This window comes from Mytilus galloprovincialis, chromosome 9 (genome assembly GCF_965363235.1).
Source record: "Mytilus galloprovincialis chromosome 9, xbMytGall1.hap1.1, whole genome shotgun sequence".
Lineage (NCBI taxonomy): Eukaryota > Metazoa > Mollusca > Bivalvia > Mytilida > Mytilidae > Mytilus > Mytilus galloprovincialis.
Window position 1 is genome coordinate 56,753,304 of NC_134846.1, and position 20,265 is coordinate 56,773,568.

Sequence of the window (20,265 nt, forward strand, 5' to 3'; positions counted from 1 at the left end):
ATCACTATCCCTATGTCACCCTTTGTGCTACAAAAAATGCAGGCTTGACAAAAACAACAATGTACCTATGATTTTTCCAACAGTTGTGTAGTCAGCTGCCAAAAACTCTCGGAGTCCTTTGTCAAAATATTTCTCTTTTATGGCAAACAGAACTATTGAGAAAAACTCCTTCCTATATGTAGATCCACCTTGATCAACAACAGTCTGTAAAAGCATACATCATTTGTACATGTCATGATTTAATGTTAAGGTCACTTTTAAACATGTTATTAAATAGGAGAGGACACTATTTCATATACATGATATACATGATATACTATATCTGTTTGTCCAGGTGGACATATTTTCATAGGACACTATTATGAATCTGCCGCTGTTTATATTGTACATTGTACCTGGCCATATGTCATTCTAAATGTGAATTATTTCAGTGATATTGTTGGCTTTTTTTCAAAACTACCTCTACCCTTTTTTTTTGGGAAAATATGCATCATTTTCATCAAATGGGGAAATTTAAAATAAACCAAAAATTTGACTGAAACTTCAATTTACAGACCCCCTTTCAAAAGTCTACCCTTGCTTTGAAGTAAGACCCCCTTTTGTCAGTGATTATTCACAAATAGAACCTCAATCTGCACATATAGTCATTTCAGGCATGAAAAATGTTTAAATGAGTGTTTTTCAGTTAGTATTCATGCACAATTACTACTAAGACTGCACTGTTTGGGAAAAAAGTTGTCTTTTTGGGAATAATTTTAAGCCATTTTTTTTCAAATTGGGATTCTTCTCCGGGGGGAAAAGCCTTTATTCTCCACTAATTTAAGGCAAACAATATCACTGCATTTGTAACTTATACAATGTATCTCATATATATATACATGTACATGTATATGTTTTTATAATATGGATTTCGTTTTATTCATGTTGAGCTTGGCCATGGCCAATTAGTACAGGTTCATTAAGATTTCTTTTGCTCCCTCCACCACTTTAGATAAAACACAGTTGTATTAAACTACATACATGTACATGTAAAATTGAAGTGATAGTTCTTAAAGTGAATTTATGTTAGACTCCAACAAATGTTTTTTATCAAGGTTTGCATTGCATATACCAAATGCACCTTTCGCCTAATGAAGGCTGATCATCAGTGGTACTTCTTACAATTTTTAACACAACTTTTATTGCGAGATTTAATGAACTGATACTTTCTTAACAGATTTTTCTCAGCACTGCTTAGTGGGAGTATTTTCCTGTATAATTCAAGGTTTCATCTTATAGATTATATGTATGTAATAAAATTCTAATGTTCGCGATCAAAATTTCACTGTTCGGGGGTGTTGAATTACTTTTAGTGGGGGTTATTAAAATAATGATACTTAAAGAAGTGATTTTTTGGAAGGAAATTGAGGTACATGTATGATACTTAAAGAAGCGATTTTTATGTCAATATCCTAGATTAAGTACAAGGTCATTACCTGACATGACCCAGTCATCCTATCAACACAGATGTTGGTTCTGATAATTTTACCAACATAATTTGTCCCTGGATCATTAGTATTCTATATTTAAAGCTACAATAAAATTAAATCACTTAGTCTAGTGATTAATTTGTACTACATGTACTTAAATAGATGATTATTAAAGAAAGACAACTCTTACTTCCAACCTTTATAGACATTATGTTGCTTGAATTAGTGATTTAGAAAATCACTCATTTAAGTAAGTCCCCTGACTGTGTATACATTTTGTAAATGATATACATGACATAATTACCTCATCATAAAACTGCACTTCCAATGTCAACCTTAAATTTTTATCTGTTATGGAATTTATTTCATCAAATGCTGTTTGTAATATATTGCTCCTATCAACCATTATAAAGCTGGTTTCTCCATCGTCACATTGCGACAGATCAGCTATTTCTAGCTGTCTTCCTTTTACAACCACTGTTTGAAGCTATCTCAGTATTTCCACTGGATTTTGCATATTATTTTCTATGCAGTATTCAATGGCTTTTTCAATAATAATGTCAATGTGTTCTGAATTTTCATGATGCTCAAGATTGGCAGTACTGACATTGGCACTCTCAGTCTCATTGACCATGTTGACCTGATCAGTGAGACCAACAAGATTATGTTGTTCTTCAATGTCACTATTCTTATCAGGACCAATTTGTGGATCAGGCATATCATCACTTTCACTATCACTATTTTGACTAATGCATGTTTGTAAATGTTTTCTCAGTTCACGTACTGTAAACATCTGTCGGCAGCCATGACAGTGGACCTGTGATTGCTCAGGCACACTGTTTTCATTTACTGGTTTGGTGGACAGGCATTTTTGAATAGGCCTTACATATATTTTGGCTTGAGCTCCTAAATAGGATTTTAATGTTCCTGCATTCCACTGACAGTCAATTATACACAATTCACGATAGTTTTGTCGACACTTAAGAAGTTCAAACCTCCAGAAGTTTTTAATTGAGGAAAACCTAAAGACTTCTTTCCATTGGCATTGTCACTTGTACAAGTTGCAGGAACTATGTCTGATGATATTTTATCCACAACTGCAGATTCGTTGTCATCCAGTGAAAAGCAGATTCTTTTTTCACCCAAACCTGCTTTAAAGTTGACCTCTTTTTGTTGTGTGGTTGGGGGTTTGGTTGCATCTTTGTCAGGCACACAGACAACAGTAACGGTCCAAGATCTCGAACCTTTTTCGCGTTTGTTATCATTTATATTGTTTGGAGTTCTGGACCTTTTTCGACCACGACCACGGCCACCTCCGTTTCTTCCGAAGAGGATGTTTCTTTGTGATCTTATGTCACTTGCTAGAGTTTCTACAGTTGTTCGTTCTCATTAATGAGGGGGGGCAAGGGGTTTAACTGTTATGCTGTTATGGGGCAATTTAATTCTTTGTTATCTGTTATTTTGAAAATATATTTGCTGTTAGCTGTTATTGTCTTATTCTTTGTTAGCTGTTATTGGGCTTTTAGTTTTTTTGTTATCTGTTATTATGATAATGTATTTGCTGTTGACTGTTATTGAAAATGGAATGTTAGCATTTTTTTTTGACAGTCAATATTCGGTATAAATTGAAGATCATTGGCCATTGGGGTCTACCACTACTAATATGTTTGTCCCGTATTCAGAGAAGGATTCCATTAACATATACCCATCACAGAAGTGAGGTCCAGGACAATTCAAGTATATCTCATGATTATCCTTTGTAATAAATTCCATTTTTTTTATGAATGTGTATTTAGAATTATCTTAATTTTTGTATGAGAATAATGTTCCTTGTTTTCCGTACGAACATATTAAATTAAAACAATTCTTAATATGACAAAAAGGAAAACATATGGCCAGGAATATCTGACAAGGATCTCAATTAAGGACTAGGTCCTAACAACCACTTAACCTTTTATATAATATGGTACATAGACTCAGCTCTGTGATTCTTTTCAAAGCAGAACCAAATGCATTGTACAATGAAAGTTCCAAACATGTACTTGGGTCCGAAGCTGCACATAACTCATTACAAACAAAGATTTATTTCGTTTCAAGCCATTGTTTCCCTACTAAACTACATGTATGTATTCTACTTACTAGTACACTTGGTACAATCAAAAACCTCAGCTGATAAAAAATTGTTCAAATAAGGCCTTTGAAAATAGTGGAATAAATTGCTTTTAGAGTCTCAAAATTCGTTCGAAGTACTTGATAAATTGCCTGCTTATAATTGGTGCTTTTGATTTTTCTACCCTATATACCACTTTGCCTCAAAGTTTTATTAAGAAAAATTCACACACCTCATTAAATGGTCATTTAGAAAAAGTCAGAATATTCAAACTCTTTTAGGTCACTTTTTTGATTAGCAACAAAGGGAGCTTCAGTCAATATATATAAACAATACACCAACGTTTCATGAGAACTGCTGAAAACATTTTTGTGTTAATGTCTGAAAACTGGAAAATCACCCCTTTTTAATTAATAAAACCCGTTAACTCGGAAACGTAAAATCTAAAATTTATCAAAATTGAAAGTTACCTCATGTTAATAGATATAAACAATTCACCAAAATTCCTTGCTTTGTGAAAGCATTTTTGAGATATTATCAGAAAACTGAAAAAAAAACCACCAATTTTATTGAATAAAAACCCATTACCCAGAAACTTAAAATCTAAAATTTATAAAAAAAAAAAACAGAAATTAAAAGGGAGCTCACGTCAATAGATATAACCAATTTCCCAAAGTTTAATGCAAATGGTTAAAGAGTTTTTGAGTTGATGTCCGACATGTTGACAACAGACGGACAACAGTATACCATAATACGTTCCGTAAACGAGCGTATAAAAAATATTATAATATATTGAGTAGTAATTTAAACACATTCTAGATACATAAATTAATACTAAAAACATAGTCATAAAAAATGGAATGCATTACAAAGGATTATATCCGTAATAAGAAATACTGATATGTCAAAGACCGAATTATTTTAATATTTCATTTACTGTTATCTGTTTTTGTCCATTTTAATTCCTTGTTATCTGTTATGAGCCAAATCAATTTGCTGTTTTGCTATTATTGGGACCCCCTTATTTTTCTCATGCTCGTAGATCCCGCCATTTTTCCATATATATCGTCTAAAACAATGCCGGTTTTAGCAGGTGGTAGAATTCCGGTATATTGATAAATTCACTAAATAATAATATAAATCATTTATGTTTAATTATTTTCTTTATTTCAAATTTAATAATCCCTAAAAACTTTTAAAGACTTAATTGATTTTCTTGATTTTTTTTCTTTCTTATTTCATTAATAGCAATCTGTCCGTCCCTTTTTTCAAATAAACTCCACACTTCCGGTTAATCACGGGAGCCACCATCGTATAATAGAAAAGCACCATCGTATAATAAAAAAGCACCTTATAATAAAAAAGCACCTTATTATAGAAAACCACCATCTTATAATAGAAAAGCACCATCTTATAATAGAAAAGCACCTTCGTATAATAGAAAACCGCCATCTTATAATAGAAAACCACCATCTTATAATAGAAAACCACCATCTTATAATAGAAAACCACCATCTTATAATAAAAAAGCAATAAAAAAGACACATAAGACAGCTATGACGTTCCATATCTTTGCCAATACTTTTAAAACAGGCTAGTTACAATTAAACTTTAATACTATGTATGTATGCAGTTGGGATTATAAAAGATTCATTTCTGCAGAGGACGATGATAAATTCTGAATAAATGTTACATAATATGACTTGACTATATATGTATTATTTATAAACAAACAAATTATTGAAAAAATGTATGTTTTCGAATATCATAAATATAGTTGTAAAAATGAATAATCAGTCCCTTGCTTTAATGAAAATGAAAAATCTTGCTTCAATAGTACAGAAAATCAATAATCTGTCCTCTTAGTTTACAAAAATAAATAACCGATCAAAAACAAATCCTCCTGCCCCCCCCCCCCCCCCCCCCCCCGAATATCAAATGGTCGTTCCCTTAGATGATGGTTGATAATTTAACTTCAGCGATAAAAAGAAGTTGTATGGGTCGTTGGAAAACAAGTTCTTTCACAGGACAATGGCTTATTATTTATATGATCAGTCTCAGATTCAAATAAATAATAGCAAACACTTGAATTCTTCTCTTATAGAACACAAATAATTTTAATTTTACTTTGCATTCAAAATTTTTTAACAGCAAAATAGATGGAAATGAAGGTTATAACGCAAATTGAGGTTAACATATGTTTAAACTTGAAATTAGAGTTTACGGTCTTAAAAATCGAAACACACTATTCATATGTGATTTTATCACACAATAGGATGGGCACCTTTATAAGTAATTTAATCATTCTATGTATGTTATCTACGGAGCCCCGCTATATATTTAAGTTGTGCGGACAATATATTTAAATTGTGCGCACAATATATTATTTTGTGCGCACAATTTATTTAAGTTGTGCGCACAATATATTTTTTTTTCTTTGCATGTCCCTAGCAGGGCTCCGTACCGTAGTTATCTTTACTATTATCGTTAAAATAAATCTTCTTAAGGATAATCGTTGATATATCTATAATAAGATAAATGTATATGCATGTATAATAGACATAGAAAATGATTGTTTATAGGAAGAAAAGGATTACAACTACCATGCATTAAAAATAAAATTTATTTATAACTAATTGTAACTATACTATAGTGTGTGATAACATTGTGTGAGGGAATTCGACGTTTGATGTACCACTGTTCACTCCAGTGCAATTTATTACAATACCACTGCATCAATCAGAATTATTTTTTTGCAGTGTTTTAAGAAATGATTTTGCTTTGTTGTCGCGTATTATTTGTGAAACATTCAATGTTTTAAAAAGGCGAATTTTCTTTATAAAGTCAATGATTATGTTGACTTTTGAAGGCCAAACTTTCTACAGCCTTAAATACGCTAATGAAAGATCCAAAAACTATACCAATACATAACGACATGATTATGAAATTATAACAAATCTAACAAATTTTTACTCGTTATTGCAAAATAATGAACTTAATATATCTGACATTTTCTCCCTACCCAGTTTACCCCTATACATTTTTATGATGTGGACTGGTCATTGTTATTGAATCGTAGGCAATTTGATTGGATTAAGTTGTTATTAGTTTACCTTCAAACTTGTTTATGCTTTTCATACATGACTATTGATTAATTAGAACGTGCATGAATGTGACCGGTAACTAAAATGACCTTCAAACTGGACACTGGACGAGTCAATATTATGTTTTATCAATGAAAGTTAAGGTATGAAAGGTAAGAATTGCCACTTATTCGATTTTCACAAAATTTTCGGAATATACAGTTGGAAAGGTTATTTTTTAAAAGCCTATTGTGAAGAGTAAAGAGAAAGTTTACAAATAATACGTTTTGTTCCATTAAACAAGTCATTTTCGTAAGAGAAATACCGAAATATATTTTACGCACGACTACGGCAGGTAAAATTATTATTTATCATAATAAAAAAAAGCATTTTTCAGTCTCATTGGAATATGTTGATTACAATTAATCCCAAACTTAAGAAGTAAGTAACTAAAGTCAAAATATGTCCGATCTGCCTATTTCTGCACATCAAAAGTCAATACGATCGTTTTAAAGTCAATTTCGTCTACCTCACAAAATCTTGTTAGGCACTTTTTTTATAGTATAATAGTCTCAGGTCATCGACAAAATTCAATAATAACTATTTTGTTAACCCATTGAAGTAATTTTTAAATATTACTTCCATGGTTAACCTTACTATAAAAAAAAACGAGTCTGTACTGTCGACATTGTGTTATGATGGTCGAACAATGACGTTGGTCAATATATTTTGACAATATATACGGACAGACGGATTCAGTTTATTTCAAAGTGGACGTAATTCGAACAGCTTTTACATACCTCCGAGCGTAGCGAGTCGAACAATATTTTCCTTATTTTTTGCTTTAAAAAATCGTTAAATACATGAATCAATATAGTTTTGGCAATCAAAGGTGGGATGGGCGGCGTGCAACCTTTACGTCTTCTAGATTCGCCGGATGGGCGGCGTGCAACCTTTACGTCTTCTAGATTCGCCACTTATCTTATAAAGTGTATACCGAATTAAAATATAAGAAATACGAAAACAGTTTATCGTGATATATTTGAAATTTAATCTTTGGTGTATCTGATAGTACAGTAAAATTAAGGTATGTTCTTCTCTTGAAAGCATTAATTTGTATATGAAATCCTTGAATTTGTTGAATATCCATCAAACTTGATCGTAAAAAATCAGGCAACGCATAATTTTGATCGTGAAAGATAATGCGTGACCCGACTTATTAATAGTAATCAGAAATCAGTATTACTTTTACCATTTGATAAACCTGCTGTAACTATTTTGATAAGGATGAACATTTAAGCTATTTTTTTTATTCAACACTTTTCCTCGAAAGTTAAAAAAACAACAACTAAAAACGTCTCTAAATAAGTTTGAAAGATTCAGCTCTGAGAATCGGTCAAGTGCAATTCAGACAGACCGACACTATTTAGCCCATTATATGGATATGCAACGTTTAAACCAAAATGATATCCATCAAACAAAAAATTACAGCAACACAGCATCTTTCATGAGTAATTTCAGATTGAACGATAACCAAGATTTTGTGCAACAGTACTTTCTTAAGTTCTGTATATACAATGCAGATGTGGATTGATTTAACTATATACTACAGACTATAGAATACCAGAGCGCAAATGCTGTCTCGTCTGCTTTACTTATGATAGTTAATTTTTGGAACGTCTATAATATCAAGGGTTTTACTAGAAGTGTCAAATGCGCTTAATGCGCTTAATGTATTTTTGTCCATTTAATGAGTTAAGCCTTTTCAATTGATTTTTATACAGCTGTAGTTCGTTCTTATGTTGTACTGTTATACCACTGTCTCAGGTTAGGGGAAGGGTTGGGATCCCGCTAACATGTCTAACCCCACCACATTATTTATGTATGTTCCTGTCCAAAGTCAGGAACCTGTAATTCAGTGGTTGTCGTTTGTTTATGTGTTACATATTTGTTTTTCGTTCATTTTTTTATTCAAATAAGACCGTTAGTTTTCTCGTTTGAATTGTTTTACATTGTCATATCGGGGCTTTGCTCATTGTTGAGGGCCGTACGGTGACCTATAGTTGTTAATGTCAGTGTCATTTTGGTCTCTTGTGGATAGTTGTCTCTTTGGCAATCATACCACATCTTTTTTTTTAAATAATGATTGTCAATGGTTCATAAAAAGAGTGCAAGGTCAGATGAACCATGACATACAGATCTCTACAAATATCCCGTAGACCAAATAAATGTGTTCCGATCCTTACAGTGCCTTAGAAACTGACAAATGTAAAAGTTATGCTTGGCCAATTAATTCGAAACATAAGGTCAAAAGTATATGATACCCTGACCGACAGCCAGACATAGACATCTTACTATCATTCAATAGACCAAATATAATTGACGTCATCATTGTCATATATGAAACATGCAGACAGTCATGTACACCATACACGAAATACCATGACGCTATAGCATACAGGTATATATCCAAAAGGCTAGACAACATAAAACGAGCATTGCCGAATGATGCATGATAATGAGTTCTATGTTATTTGAAACCTTGCAGAAGTTGAAAATGTACACCTCACAATCATAACAACAGACAGTTATCCTAAAGCTTAACGAATCTGCGATACGGACTTGACCACGAAAATGAATCTACATCCATGAAATAAGGCAAATTCGGGGTCAGGTGAATCCTGTCTGACGGACATGTAGTTTATAGAATCCAATATACAAAATGTCGGTATCCTATAACTCGTGATAAGTGAGTACTTCACATGACAATAAAAAGTTTCATCCTACAATCATCCAACTATTTTACATTTCATTTTCTGAAAATATTAATACTTTGAAAAGCTTAAACCTATTGAGGATGTTGACCTATAAAGCTTTTCTCAATACCAAGAACAAATATTAATTATGATATAACTGAAGAATAATTTGAACGTCTTCTTAGCATCAGATCTTTCACGATCCTTTTCACGATCTTCAAAAATGCGGTACGTGATCTTTCACGATCCGAAAAATCAATTTTTGTGTAAATAGTTCTTTATTTACCAAGTTTCAGAATATGTTTATACAAAATAACTAAGAGAACTATTTGATTAATCAAATAGAATGTCCTTATTAGTATTAAAGTAGTTTTTCTAGTCGAATTTGTGAAAAAAAAGTCATGTTTGTTTACATTTTTTTATGTCATTGAATGTCGAGAAGCAATCTGCCTTTTGTTGTTTTGTAATAACTATGTATTTTTAAAACTGGATATTCTCACATACTGATCATAATGTTGAACCATTTTGACAGACAGTTTGTCGTAAATTTGTCTGTGTAATTAGTTAAATTAGAATATGTATTGACCTTTCATATGTCTTCTCGATTAAATGTCTTTCACGATCTGTTACTAGAACTTTCACGATCGTCTCTCAATACTTGACCGCCGTTAGATATTCTTTCACGATCATTTCTCTCGTTAAACCGAATGACACCTGTGGACATGATACAGATCAAATTTGACTTAATAAACTTACTTTAACTGTAGCCTCGGTCACACCTTACCGGATAGCTCGAACGGACGCCTAACGGATAACTTTTTTTTCAATTAGTTCATGTCCGTTAGACGTCCGTTCTTATCCGTTAGACGTCCTTCCATATCCGTTGCATGTCCGTGAGGCGTACGTTTTATCCGTCGACGTCCGTTCTGTCCGGTGGAAAATTTTGAGCATGTTTAAAACTTTGAACGGACGTCCAATGGATAAAATGTCCGTTGAACGTCCGTTAGGCGTACGTTTTATCCGTTGACGTCCGTTTTGTCCGGTGGAAAATTTTGAGCATGTTCAAAACTTTGAACGGACGTCCAACGGATAAAACGTCTGTTGAACGTCCGTTAGGCGTCCGTTTTGTACGGTACTCGTCCGTTTCGTTTCCGTTTTGTATCTGTTACGTGTCCGTTATACATCCGTTGGAGGTCTGGCAGATAAATTCACCAACGGACTTCTACCGGACGTTTAACGGATAAAACGGATGTTGAACGGATGAGAAACGGACTTCTACCGGACGTACATGTATAACGGATAAAACGGATGATGAACGGATCTGAAACGGATAAATGTCAATTGAAAATTTTGCAATTGAAATGCTGCAATTGGTATTGGTATGTCAGATTTCTTAAGGTTCATGAATTCTTATTATTCATAATCGATCTTAAGAGTATAGACACGTCTTCACAAGCAAGCAGTTCATATTCAGGGCAGACACTGTCCTTTGGGGAATTTTGAAGAACAATCCAAAACCAGTAACTCAGAAACATTTTGAATATTAATGCAATTTACATGTTTTATTATTGTCGCCTTTAATATTTCCGTATATCTTGTTCATCCGTTTCATCCGGTACGCTTCCGTTAGGTGTCCTTTTTATGCGGTACTCGTCCGTTGGATGTATGTTCGACATCCGTTCTGTCCGGTACGTGTCCGTTTCTCGTACGTTGCATATCTGGTGTGTGTCCGTTATGCATCCGTTACACGTCCGTTTTGTTTGGTCAATACATCAACGGACTCCCAACGGATAACAATGTTGTCAACGGACAACTTTTATTTTCATCCGTTAGGTGTCCGTTCGTGCTATCCGGTAAGGTGTGACCGAGGCTTAAACAATCGAATGTATAAATTTAGTTCCATGTTATAACTAGTTTTGATACTTTCAACCACATATGCAATTGCAGTTTTTTAGTTCAGGTGTTACATATATCTGTCATTAACATTTACAGCTGATAAAATTGAATAACAATATGGTGGCAAACAGCGTTTTCTTGTTTTGTTTTGTTTTGTGTTTTTGTTTTTTATTCAATCATTAAACCGTTTCTTGAGTTTATGTGCTGGTTCTTTTTTGCCTTTTTTGTTTGGTTTTGTGTGTGTGATGTTTGGTTACCGTAAAATTGTTTGATACATTAAAAGTGTGGCGAAAGATACAAACGGGATATTCAAACTCATAATTTGAAAACAAATTGACAATGCTATGACAAAAAACGAAAACGAACAAATTAATCTAGACAAATAATATACAAAACAAAACATGGAAAACTAAAGACTGAGCGACAATTATCCAACCAAATTTAAAGTGGTATACCACTAATTAAGATAAGTGGTACAACGCTAATAGATACCTTTCCTCATGTTCTTGAGTAACATTTTGTTGATAATTCACTTCCTATTTTACTTTCCATTATGTTTTGTTGAACAAAATAAATACTATCGACCTTTCTTGATATAAAGCAAACTTTACACGGCATTTGTTTATTTAAATATTAGTGATTTTAAGATCTTTGTAAATATTTTAACCTAACACAACACATGACTTTCCCTTTGAGGTCACACTGCAGATGACCTCCACTTTGACACTTGACAAAGCCAGTGACATACTTTCGTGCAACAAAACATTATAAATAAAAACAAATAACGAAGGTGCAATAGACATGACTTTTGTATTCAATATATTTTAAAATAATCTAAATAAAGCTGAAGACTTGTTAAGAATGTATTACATGTATTACTTTTCAATATAAAAAATGAACACGGCATTTGTTTGTTTGAATGTTAGTGATTTTAAGATTTTTGTAAATATTTTAACCTGTAGCAGGTGAGTAATTTGGCCGAGTAGTTTAACGATGCCTATTATTCCATTGCAAGTTGATTTTGATAGCCAAATCAATATTTGATTGGTTGAAACAATTACACGTGACGTCGAACAAAACATCAAATTCCCCTCTGAGTATTATATTCCCCTCTGAGTATCATATTCCCCTCTGAACGTCAGGATTGACATATGCGACGTTACCCGCGGTTAATGTTTAAATAAAATATTTTGATAACGTTTATTTTAACAATTATTTCAAATCTAAAAACAAATAGAAAAGAATAAATAATTAATAAACTTATCATTGTGTATGGTGTGTTTAGTTATAAAACGAAAACGAATAAAAAAACTGTGTAAATTTTATATTCATAAGTAAAAAAAAAAGTATAGGCAGTGGAATAAAACATTCATTTCCCTTGGCTTCGTGAGATATAAAGATTTGTTAACCCTCGAAATTCATATTTTCCTCGGGCGATGCCCTCGTGAAATATGATATTTCTTGGGTGAACAAATCTTCATATTTGCCTTAGGCACGGGAAATAAATGTATAATATTCAATGCATGCCCGGTTTTATTTAACAATGGTTGATTATTCGCGCTGGGGTATTTCGTCAAGGCTGAATCCGCATACATTGTTCTGAATGAATGAACGAAACGAATAAAAACTAAAGGAATGATAATTACATTTGAACACATTTACACTTCAACAATTAAGACCAATAATAATGCGCCGAACTATTTAATGTTTAAACCCAAGATTCCATAAATATTGAGGCACACTTTTGACACTGTTCAGCAGATTTTAATGAAATAGCTAACCAAATGACACGCTGCAAAATTTAAGGCATACACTAAAAGGTATCAGTATTTTTTGCAGTCCAATGTTAATGTGAGGCTTATATGTTGCCTTTTTCAGATGTGCGGAGCTTTGTTCCGTATATGCTGCTTTAATTTTCAATGTTCCAAAAAACCATTAAACGGCTATTTTGGTTTACATTTTCTGTTCAGCTACATATTGATCCTTTTAACAAATATCTTATTATTTATATCTGTCAACTTTTGTTCTACTACTGAATAGACGTTTTAAATAGAGAACAACAAAAAACAATACTTCAAGAAAAAGTAAATAACTAATGTCAACTTATACAGGCAATTTAGATCACATTTCATGAATTTAGTTAGCATGAATATCAATAATGTGGTCATTTTTATAAATTTCCTGTTTACAAAACTTTACATTTTTCGAAAAAACTAAGGATTTTCTTATCCCAGGCATAGATTACCTTAGCCGTATTTGGCACAACGTTTTGAAATTTTGAATCCCCAATGCTCTTCAACTTTGTACTTGTTTGGCTTTATAAATATTTTGATATGAGCGTCACTGATCGAGTCTTATGTAGACGAAACGCGCGTCTAGCGTACTAAGTTATAATCCTTGTACCTTTGACTAATTATATACAACTAAATCAACTTAGATATGAGTATAATCTTTCATTAGTAACTAAAGGGAACATGTAAAATTAATGATATACTTTTTCTTTTGCGTGTGTGTACGGGGTTCGTTCTCCCAATTCTTCAGTGTATAAAGTAAGGATGCTTACTTTTATTGTAAGAAACCCTTATTTGAATAACTAGCTTCATAGAACGCACAGTCACACTTATAAACCCAAAGGCTTTTATAAGTGGGTTTTCCTTTGCATAGCGACGTCCTTTAATGTTATTTATTTTATTTAGTACACTCAATATTCTATATTATAAAATTTATTAGAACATTCTATTTTTGTACATTTACATGGAATTGTACCGATGTGTTTGTAAGATTTAAAGGATTGTAAGGGTAAACAGAGATCATGTTGTTAAATGTATTAAATTAAAATCAAGTAATATGCCATATGTTTTTATCAGTCATTTCCCTATCTGTAATACGAACATGTTCCTGAAGATTATTCATTTTGGAAACTTTCCATCTTTAATTCATGGGAAAGCAACACATACAATATTTCTATGGGCTTGTTATGATGCCACTGAAATTACAGAATCGTTGTTTAAATATAATAATCAATATAAGCATCCTGGTTTTTGATTTCCCTATTAAATTACTCTGTTCCAATTTAAATGGTATATTTTAAATGACAGTTTTGGCATGAGCAAATTTGATTGAGCAGACAACTAATCAATGTTAAACTTTTCTGCTGCTTCTGATAAATAAGTTTTAATTTGTTATTTGATTTTAAGTTGGAAGAACATAGGATGATGATGATACCGATATTGTTACTTCTGTTAATCTGTGGCTATGAAGGTAAGGAATTAAAATCTTAGTTTACTCTGCATAACAAGTGCATACTTTATTTAATAGCATACACGGCCATTTGATAATTTTAAACACATGCTATAGAAATGAAAACAACACGTTATAAACGGCATGCGTTCGAAGCTCTTTCCTAAATTCACCTTACTCGGGAATGCTTATAACGGAATATTAGACAGCCAAGAAAGTATAATATAAACAGGTGAAAGGCTATATAACCATACAGGACCTAATAAAATAGCCAAATTTATCTAAAGTCATCTTTGCCCGATGGAGTTGAAACCTTAGTGTCTTTATATGTATTACCTATTAACTACTTGTTGACTGCTCCGACATTGTGGTAGATTGGTTGGTTCTTCTGTACTTCCAATTAACATGTGATGATGTATTTGTTGTTGACTGCTCTGAATATTTGGTAGTTTGGTTGGTTGTTTAAATAACATATGAGATGTTTATTTTAGTCTTTTATTGTCTTAACCTCAAAATTGCATTTCTTTTGAAGCAATTTGTGGTTGATGATACAGTGTGATCTTCAAATGTGTTATTTGAATTTGAACTAGATTACGGACTACATTACTACAAATTCGCGCCATGATTTTTCTATTTGAAAAATATTCGTTACTTTTTGTAAAATATTGAATCTGAATCTGAATCTTTTATATTTCATCTGGCATAATTCGTTTAGGAACAATTCTTTCCGTAATTGCTTTAATTAGGCAGCAATAAACTCATCATAGAAATATAATTTTGACGCTAGACGCTAGTGTCAACCCAAAAGGCTCATTAACGACGCTCGAATTAATCAATTAATAAAATTTGATTAAATATTCTTAATTATGCTTGTTTAAGGTAATGTTTTGTTTTTTTTTAAAGTATTGTTAAAATATATAATTTATTTTATAGCTGAAATACAACTGCCAGGAGGTCATAAGATTAAAGTGTTTGAGGGCAACACAACAAAAGTCATAGTCTCATTCACAAAAACAGACCCAGAGCTTCTTACAGCAGTGATCAACTCTGATATAAATATTGTCATTAACGGAACGATAAATACTTTACATAAAAATGGTTCCTTTGATATAGCGCCCTCAGACATCAACACGTTAGATTATGGGACTTACAGGATCGAATTCCATCTGTATGGCAATGGTAGTTCTGAACAAGTAGACGCTGCTTTATTCTATGAGAAATTTCTCTCAGGATTAACGGTAAGACAATTCATTTATTTTCAATCATTCAGAAAAAAATGTCGTACTAAGTATACAAAATTATGGCATACTTTACTTCCATCCATTTTATTAAGTTTTTCGTTCCTTCCCTCTTTGACAACACATGTATATGTTACAGGCATTTTCTAAATTTAGGCATTTTGTAAAATGACTGACTTTTTTTGAAATTTATAAACAACATTCCACAAACTACCTGTTCAGTTTCAGGCAATTTGAAGAAGAATAATATCATTGAGTTGTATATGAAAAAAAATGGAAAAAAAAACAATATCTTGCAAAGAAAATAACTAATGGTTCGGTATATAGAGATAATCTATTTTCCAAAAACCAGCTGGGAAGGTTTGTATATCATATGGAGTGTTCTTTTTAGTGAAACTACGTTAAGTATGTACTCACTCTGTATTTCAGATAGTAAATGTATGATTATTTTGACTAAATGACAGGAGGAACAATTGTTCTTTCAACAGATTCTAAACAATAAAGTGAAACATATGAAACAGAGAAAAAGAGGTTTGTTTATAATTGACCGATTGTTTGCTTTCAATAGGATATATGGCATCTACTTTTTATGATGAGAATGATGTGGTTATAGTTCATGTGGGTATTCTCTGTAGTGGAGTATTCTGGATAAAGGACAGGAATTACGACTGCCGCTTGCCCATCTATAGCATGGGTTTCGCTATACAAATCGGTTTATGGTTGTGATGCCAATATATGAGTATCTTTATATTCACTGCCTCAAGTGATCTCTAGTTATAGAAGCACCATTATAGGCAGATTAGTCCAGTCAATCTAGCATAAATTTGACCCTAACCCGGAAGTAATTGCATCAGAAGATTTTAAAGTTTTAATCTTTAGCATTATATCCCAAATATACACAGAAAAAAGTCCTCTAACTTGAGAAAGACTAAAAAAAATCCCCATTTAAAATTCCTATGGAGAATTGCATTGAAAAAGGAGATAACTCTAAAACAAAAAGGGAGAAACCTGTATTTCGTAATTCATTTGTTGACCATTTATTGACTTTTTTCAACATGTCAAGGTAAAGAATCTCAAATTTGATAAAAAATAATTAAGCATGTATTCTTCTTTTTGTGGTTGGTCGTTACAGACAAACGTTCACGTAAATTGTCCCAGTCAATGGATGAATTTAATGAGTCAATCAATAGCCACAGCCACACTGTTTTGAATTTCATTCTATAAACAATACCAAATTTTCACATTATTTTTTTCAAAAAAGTTACAAAGCTTCAAATTTGCAATTTCTTTAATGAAAAATGCACAAACAAAAAAAATACCCATAACACTTTAGTTTTGTACATTTCATTAGCAAAACATTATATAATTTAGTCAAATACAAACTTATAACCCCATCAAAGTATCATACTTTACATAAATTTCAAGAAAAACAACCAAAAACTGACCAAAAAAGACTCATTCTTGTAAGAGTTATCTCCCCTTCCAATGTTAATTTACATAGGAAATTAATAATGCTGATTTTGAGTTTTCCTTAAGTTAGATTTTATGGGACTTTTTCTGTGGATATAAAGGACATAATGCTATAGATTAGAACTAAAACATTTTCTGTTGCAATTAGTTTGAGGTTAAATCTTAGTTTGACTGGACAAGATCTGATTCACTGAGTTCAGTCCGGTTAAAGCTATTAGCCAAAAGATACAAGTCAAACTAATCATAATAATGTAATTTAAATCTTTTGTAAAATGCCTTTCAATTTTTTCAAACAATTTGTAAAAAGCCTAGAAAAATTAGCCATTATGTATAATGACTATATATTGCAGGAAATATTCTAGAAAAAGCATACAGTTTTCAGGCAATCTACAAAATGCCTTAATTTAGAAAATGCCTGTAATTATAATTAACATATACAAACCATGTGAACCATGTGTACCATGCTACGGATACAACGTGTACTTTGATGACAGTGTGACAGTGTAAAAAAAAAAGACGAAACGGCCAAAAACTGTCTATATTAATTAACAGTTTGTGGGCTTAAGTATTCGTCACTTAGTATGTTTTTCTATATACTTCATATAAAACATAAAAACATATTGTTGGTCCTTTTTGGTAAATACAAGTATTATGTTTCGTTTAGGAATTTGCTATATATTTTAACCTAACTAAACTGTAAACAATATTATACAAGTTAACATCAGCAAAAATAACAAAACATATTTTTGACAAAATTATGACCAAGTAGACAATTCTTCTTTAGACTAGTACTCTGCTTCTTAAAACATCTGGTTTGTAAAAATCCAACCATGAATGCAATATTTTGGCTGTTGAGAAAAAAGAGTTTGTATATGTAATAAAGCAAAACATTAAAAGGTGCCAAATACTTTTAGTTTCGCACTGTACTTGCATAAGGATGATACAATCTGTAAGGGAAGATATAAAATAAGCAAGCATTGAATACCAGCATATTTGTTAATATTGGCCTACCATATCGCAACCGGTATCTATTTTTCGAGTACTGAAATATCTTAAATGGTAATTATTAGTAACATAATCATTATTTGTATTTTATATTTTCAAACGAGCTAATGCATCATCTGACATTGAATAAAATTTTAGCATAACTATATGAGAATCTTCTTAGTTACTGAAGAGTCAAACTTGACATTTATCTTTGCAACTAAACAAATTCGACAAGAATTTTTGCTACTGAAAAGAAACCTCCTTGGCATGTTATTGCATTAGACAAGGAACATTTAACTCGGATTTTGTCAGACTTGTTTCTTGTGTGAAAATGTTATTTTCAATTTTTTTCATGTATTTTGTGTTTTATACACTGAATTACAACGTGACAATTAAATGTTACTTCAGTACATGATACCGATTGAAATCTCCAATGTGATATGTGATGTGTCAAGTGAAATGTGACACCTAGTTATACGACGAGTGATACATGTTGGTGAGTTTGCAGATGTAATTACCAATCCTTATTGTCACATTTGGTTTATGAAAAGTGCGTATCAATTTACATATGATGTTTTAAAAGAATTGGTGTCCCCCTGTACCAACGAACCTGTTTTGGTGGTTATGATTTGCGTCATAAGTAACTTTTCCTTTGTATTCTAGTATCTGTTCGTTCCGAAATTCCGGAGGTATTCTGATATCGTCATCTTTCATTGAGTCATAAATGAAACTACGTAGGGGAAAAATCCATTCGCATAAACGATAGAAAAGCTTTCCATGTGTTATATGTATGATCAAAGATCTTTGATGGATATGGCAATTTTGTGTTAAGCTGCAAGAAATGACGTATAAATTGGTATTCTGTTTTTGATGCATTTTTAAAGCATATCAAAAATGAAGATACTTTAGGAAAATAAATGAGCTTGTGAAGGAGCAAATAAAACCATAGTGAAAATAAAAATAAAACAAAGACTTTACAACAGGGAAAACTAAATATTGGGCAAGTCGAATACGTCCTCATACGACAGGTTTACTCGTGTTTACCTAATGTTCAAAAAGTTTCTGATCCGCTAGAAGCACACGTCGTCTTATGTATTGTTTAATCATTTGTAAATGTCAAATAAAAAAATTGCATCCCAAGGTAAGGTAAATACGGCATTGTGGTAAAAAAAATTTAAGTATCTCAGCTCATCTATGATATTGATATTCAGTTATAATTAGACAGAGCCTGTTACTCGTGTTGCTTTGAAGCTAAGTATTTAAGTTTTTTTTTCAAAAAATGTGTGCCTGAGTGGTAAGCTAAACTAAAATGTTTACAATACATGCAATAACAAAGACGCACTGTTGATACAATTTCATTATTTCGATACGTTTGTTTATCGAAGTTGGTAAACAGTCTTTCCAATATATTAGCCCTGTTATTCTGTCTAAATGTATGCCTTGTTTTTGTGTTTAAGAATACGAATTGTCGGGCATGCATAATTTCATTGTTTAATTTCCTCGTCAATTATACTTTTTATTCTGAAAGCAGGAGAAATAATAAGCTTCATAATTTGACCACTGAAATTATTTGAATAGTAAAATTTTCAAAGACTTTCAAAATTATGTTTATTGTATTGATGCATTTGAACTGGTTGTTTAAATTTGGATACTTAGTGCAGAAAGGTAAAAAAAACGATTACCATGTCAAAATTAGGCTAGAATACAATGTCATAAAATAGCTATATCACGTATAGATGTTGGTCAACATGTCTTTATCCGAAAAGACATTTTAAACACATTAACGTCTTCGTAAAATATGTTTGTAGCAAGCAAATACTCATATTCAAATAAAAATAACAAGATTTCAAAAAGAGGTTTTGTTTGTAGTTTTTCATGTTTTATAGTAAATGTAATACATTTGAAAACATTATTCCAATTTGCAAAACAAAATTTCCAAAGTCTTAAACTGATATTTTGAAGTATTTAATTTAGTAGACTTAAGATACTCTCCGATAGGCCACGGATCCCACAAAT

General features: G+C 31.9%; 1 protein-coding gene across 1 annotated transcript in view; it reads left to right on the plus strand.

Annotated features, from left to right (window-relative positions):
- The first annotated feature begins 14,455 nt into the window (after positions 1–14,455).
- Positions 14,456–20,265, plus strand: part of LOC143045381 (uncharacterized) — an 86,229-nt gene continuing 80,419 nt past the window's right edge. Inside the window, exons 1-2 of the mRNA XM_076217839.1 lie at positions 14,456–14,575; positions 15,488–15,792. Coding sequence (XP_076073954.1) covers positions 14,527–14,575; positions 15,488–15,792 — 354 coding nt within the window. The 5' untranslated portion in view covers positions 14,456–14,526. The remainder of the gene's footprint in view (positions 14,576–15,487; positions 15,793–20,265) is intronic.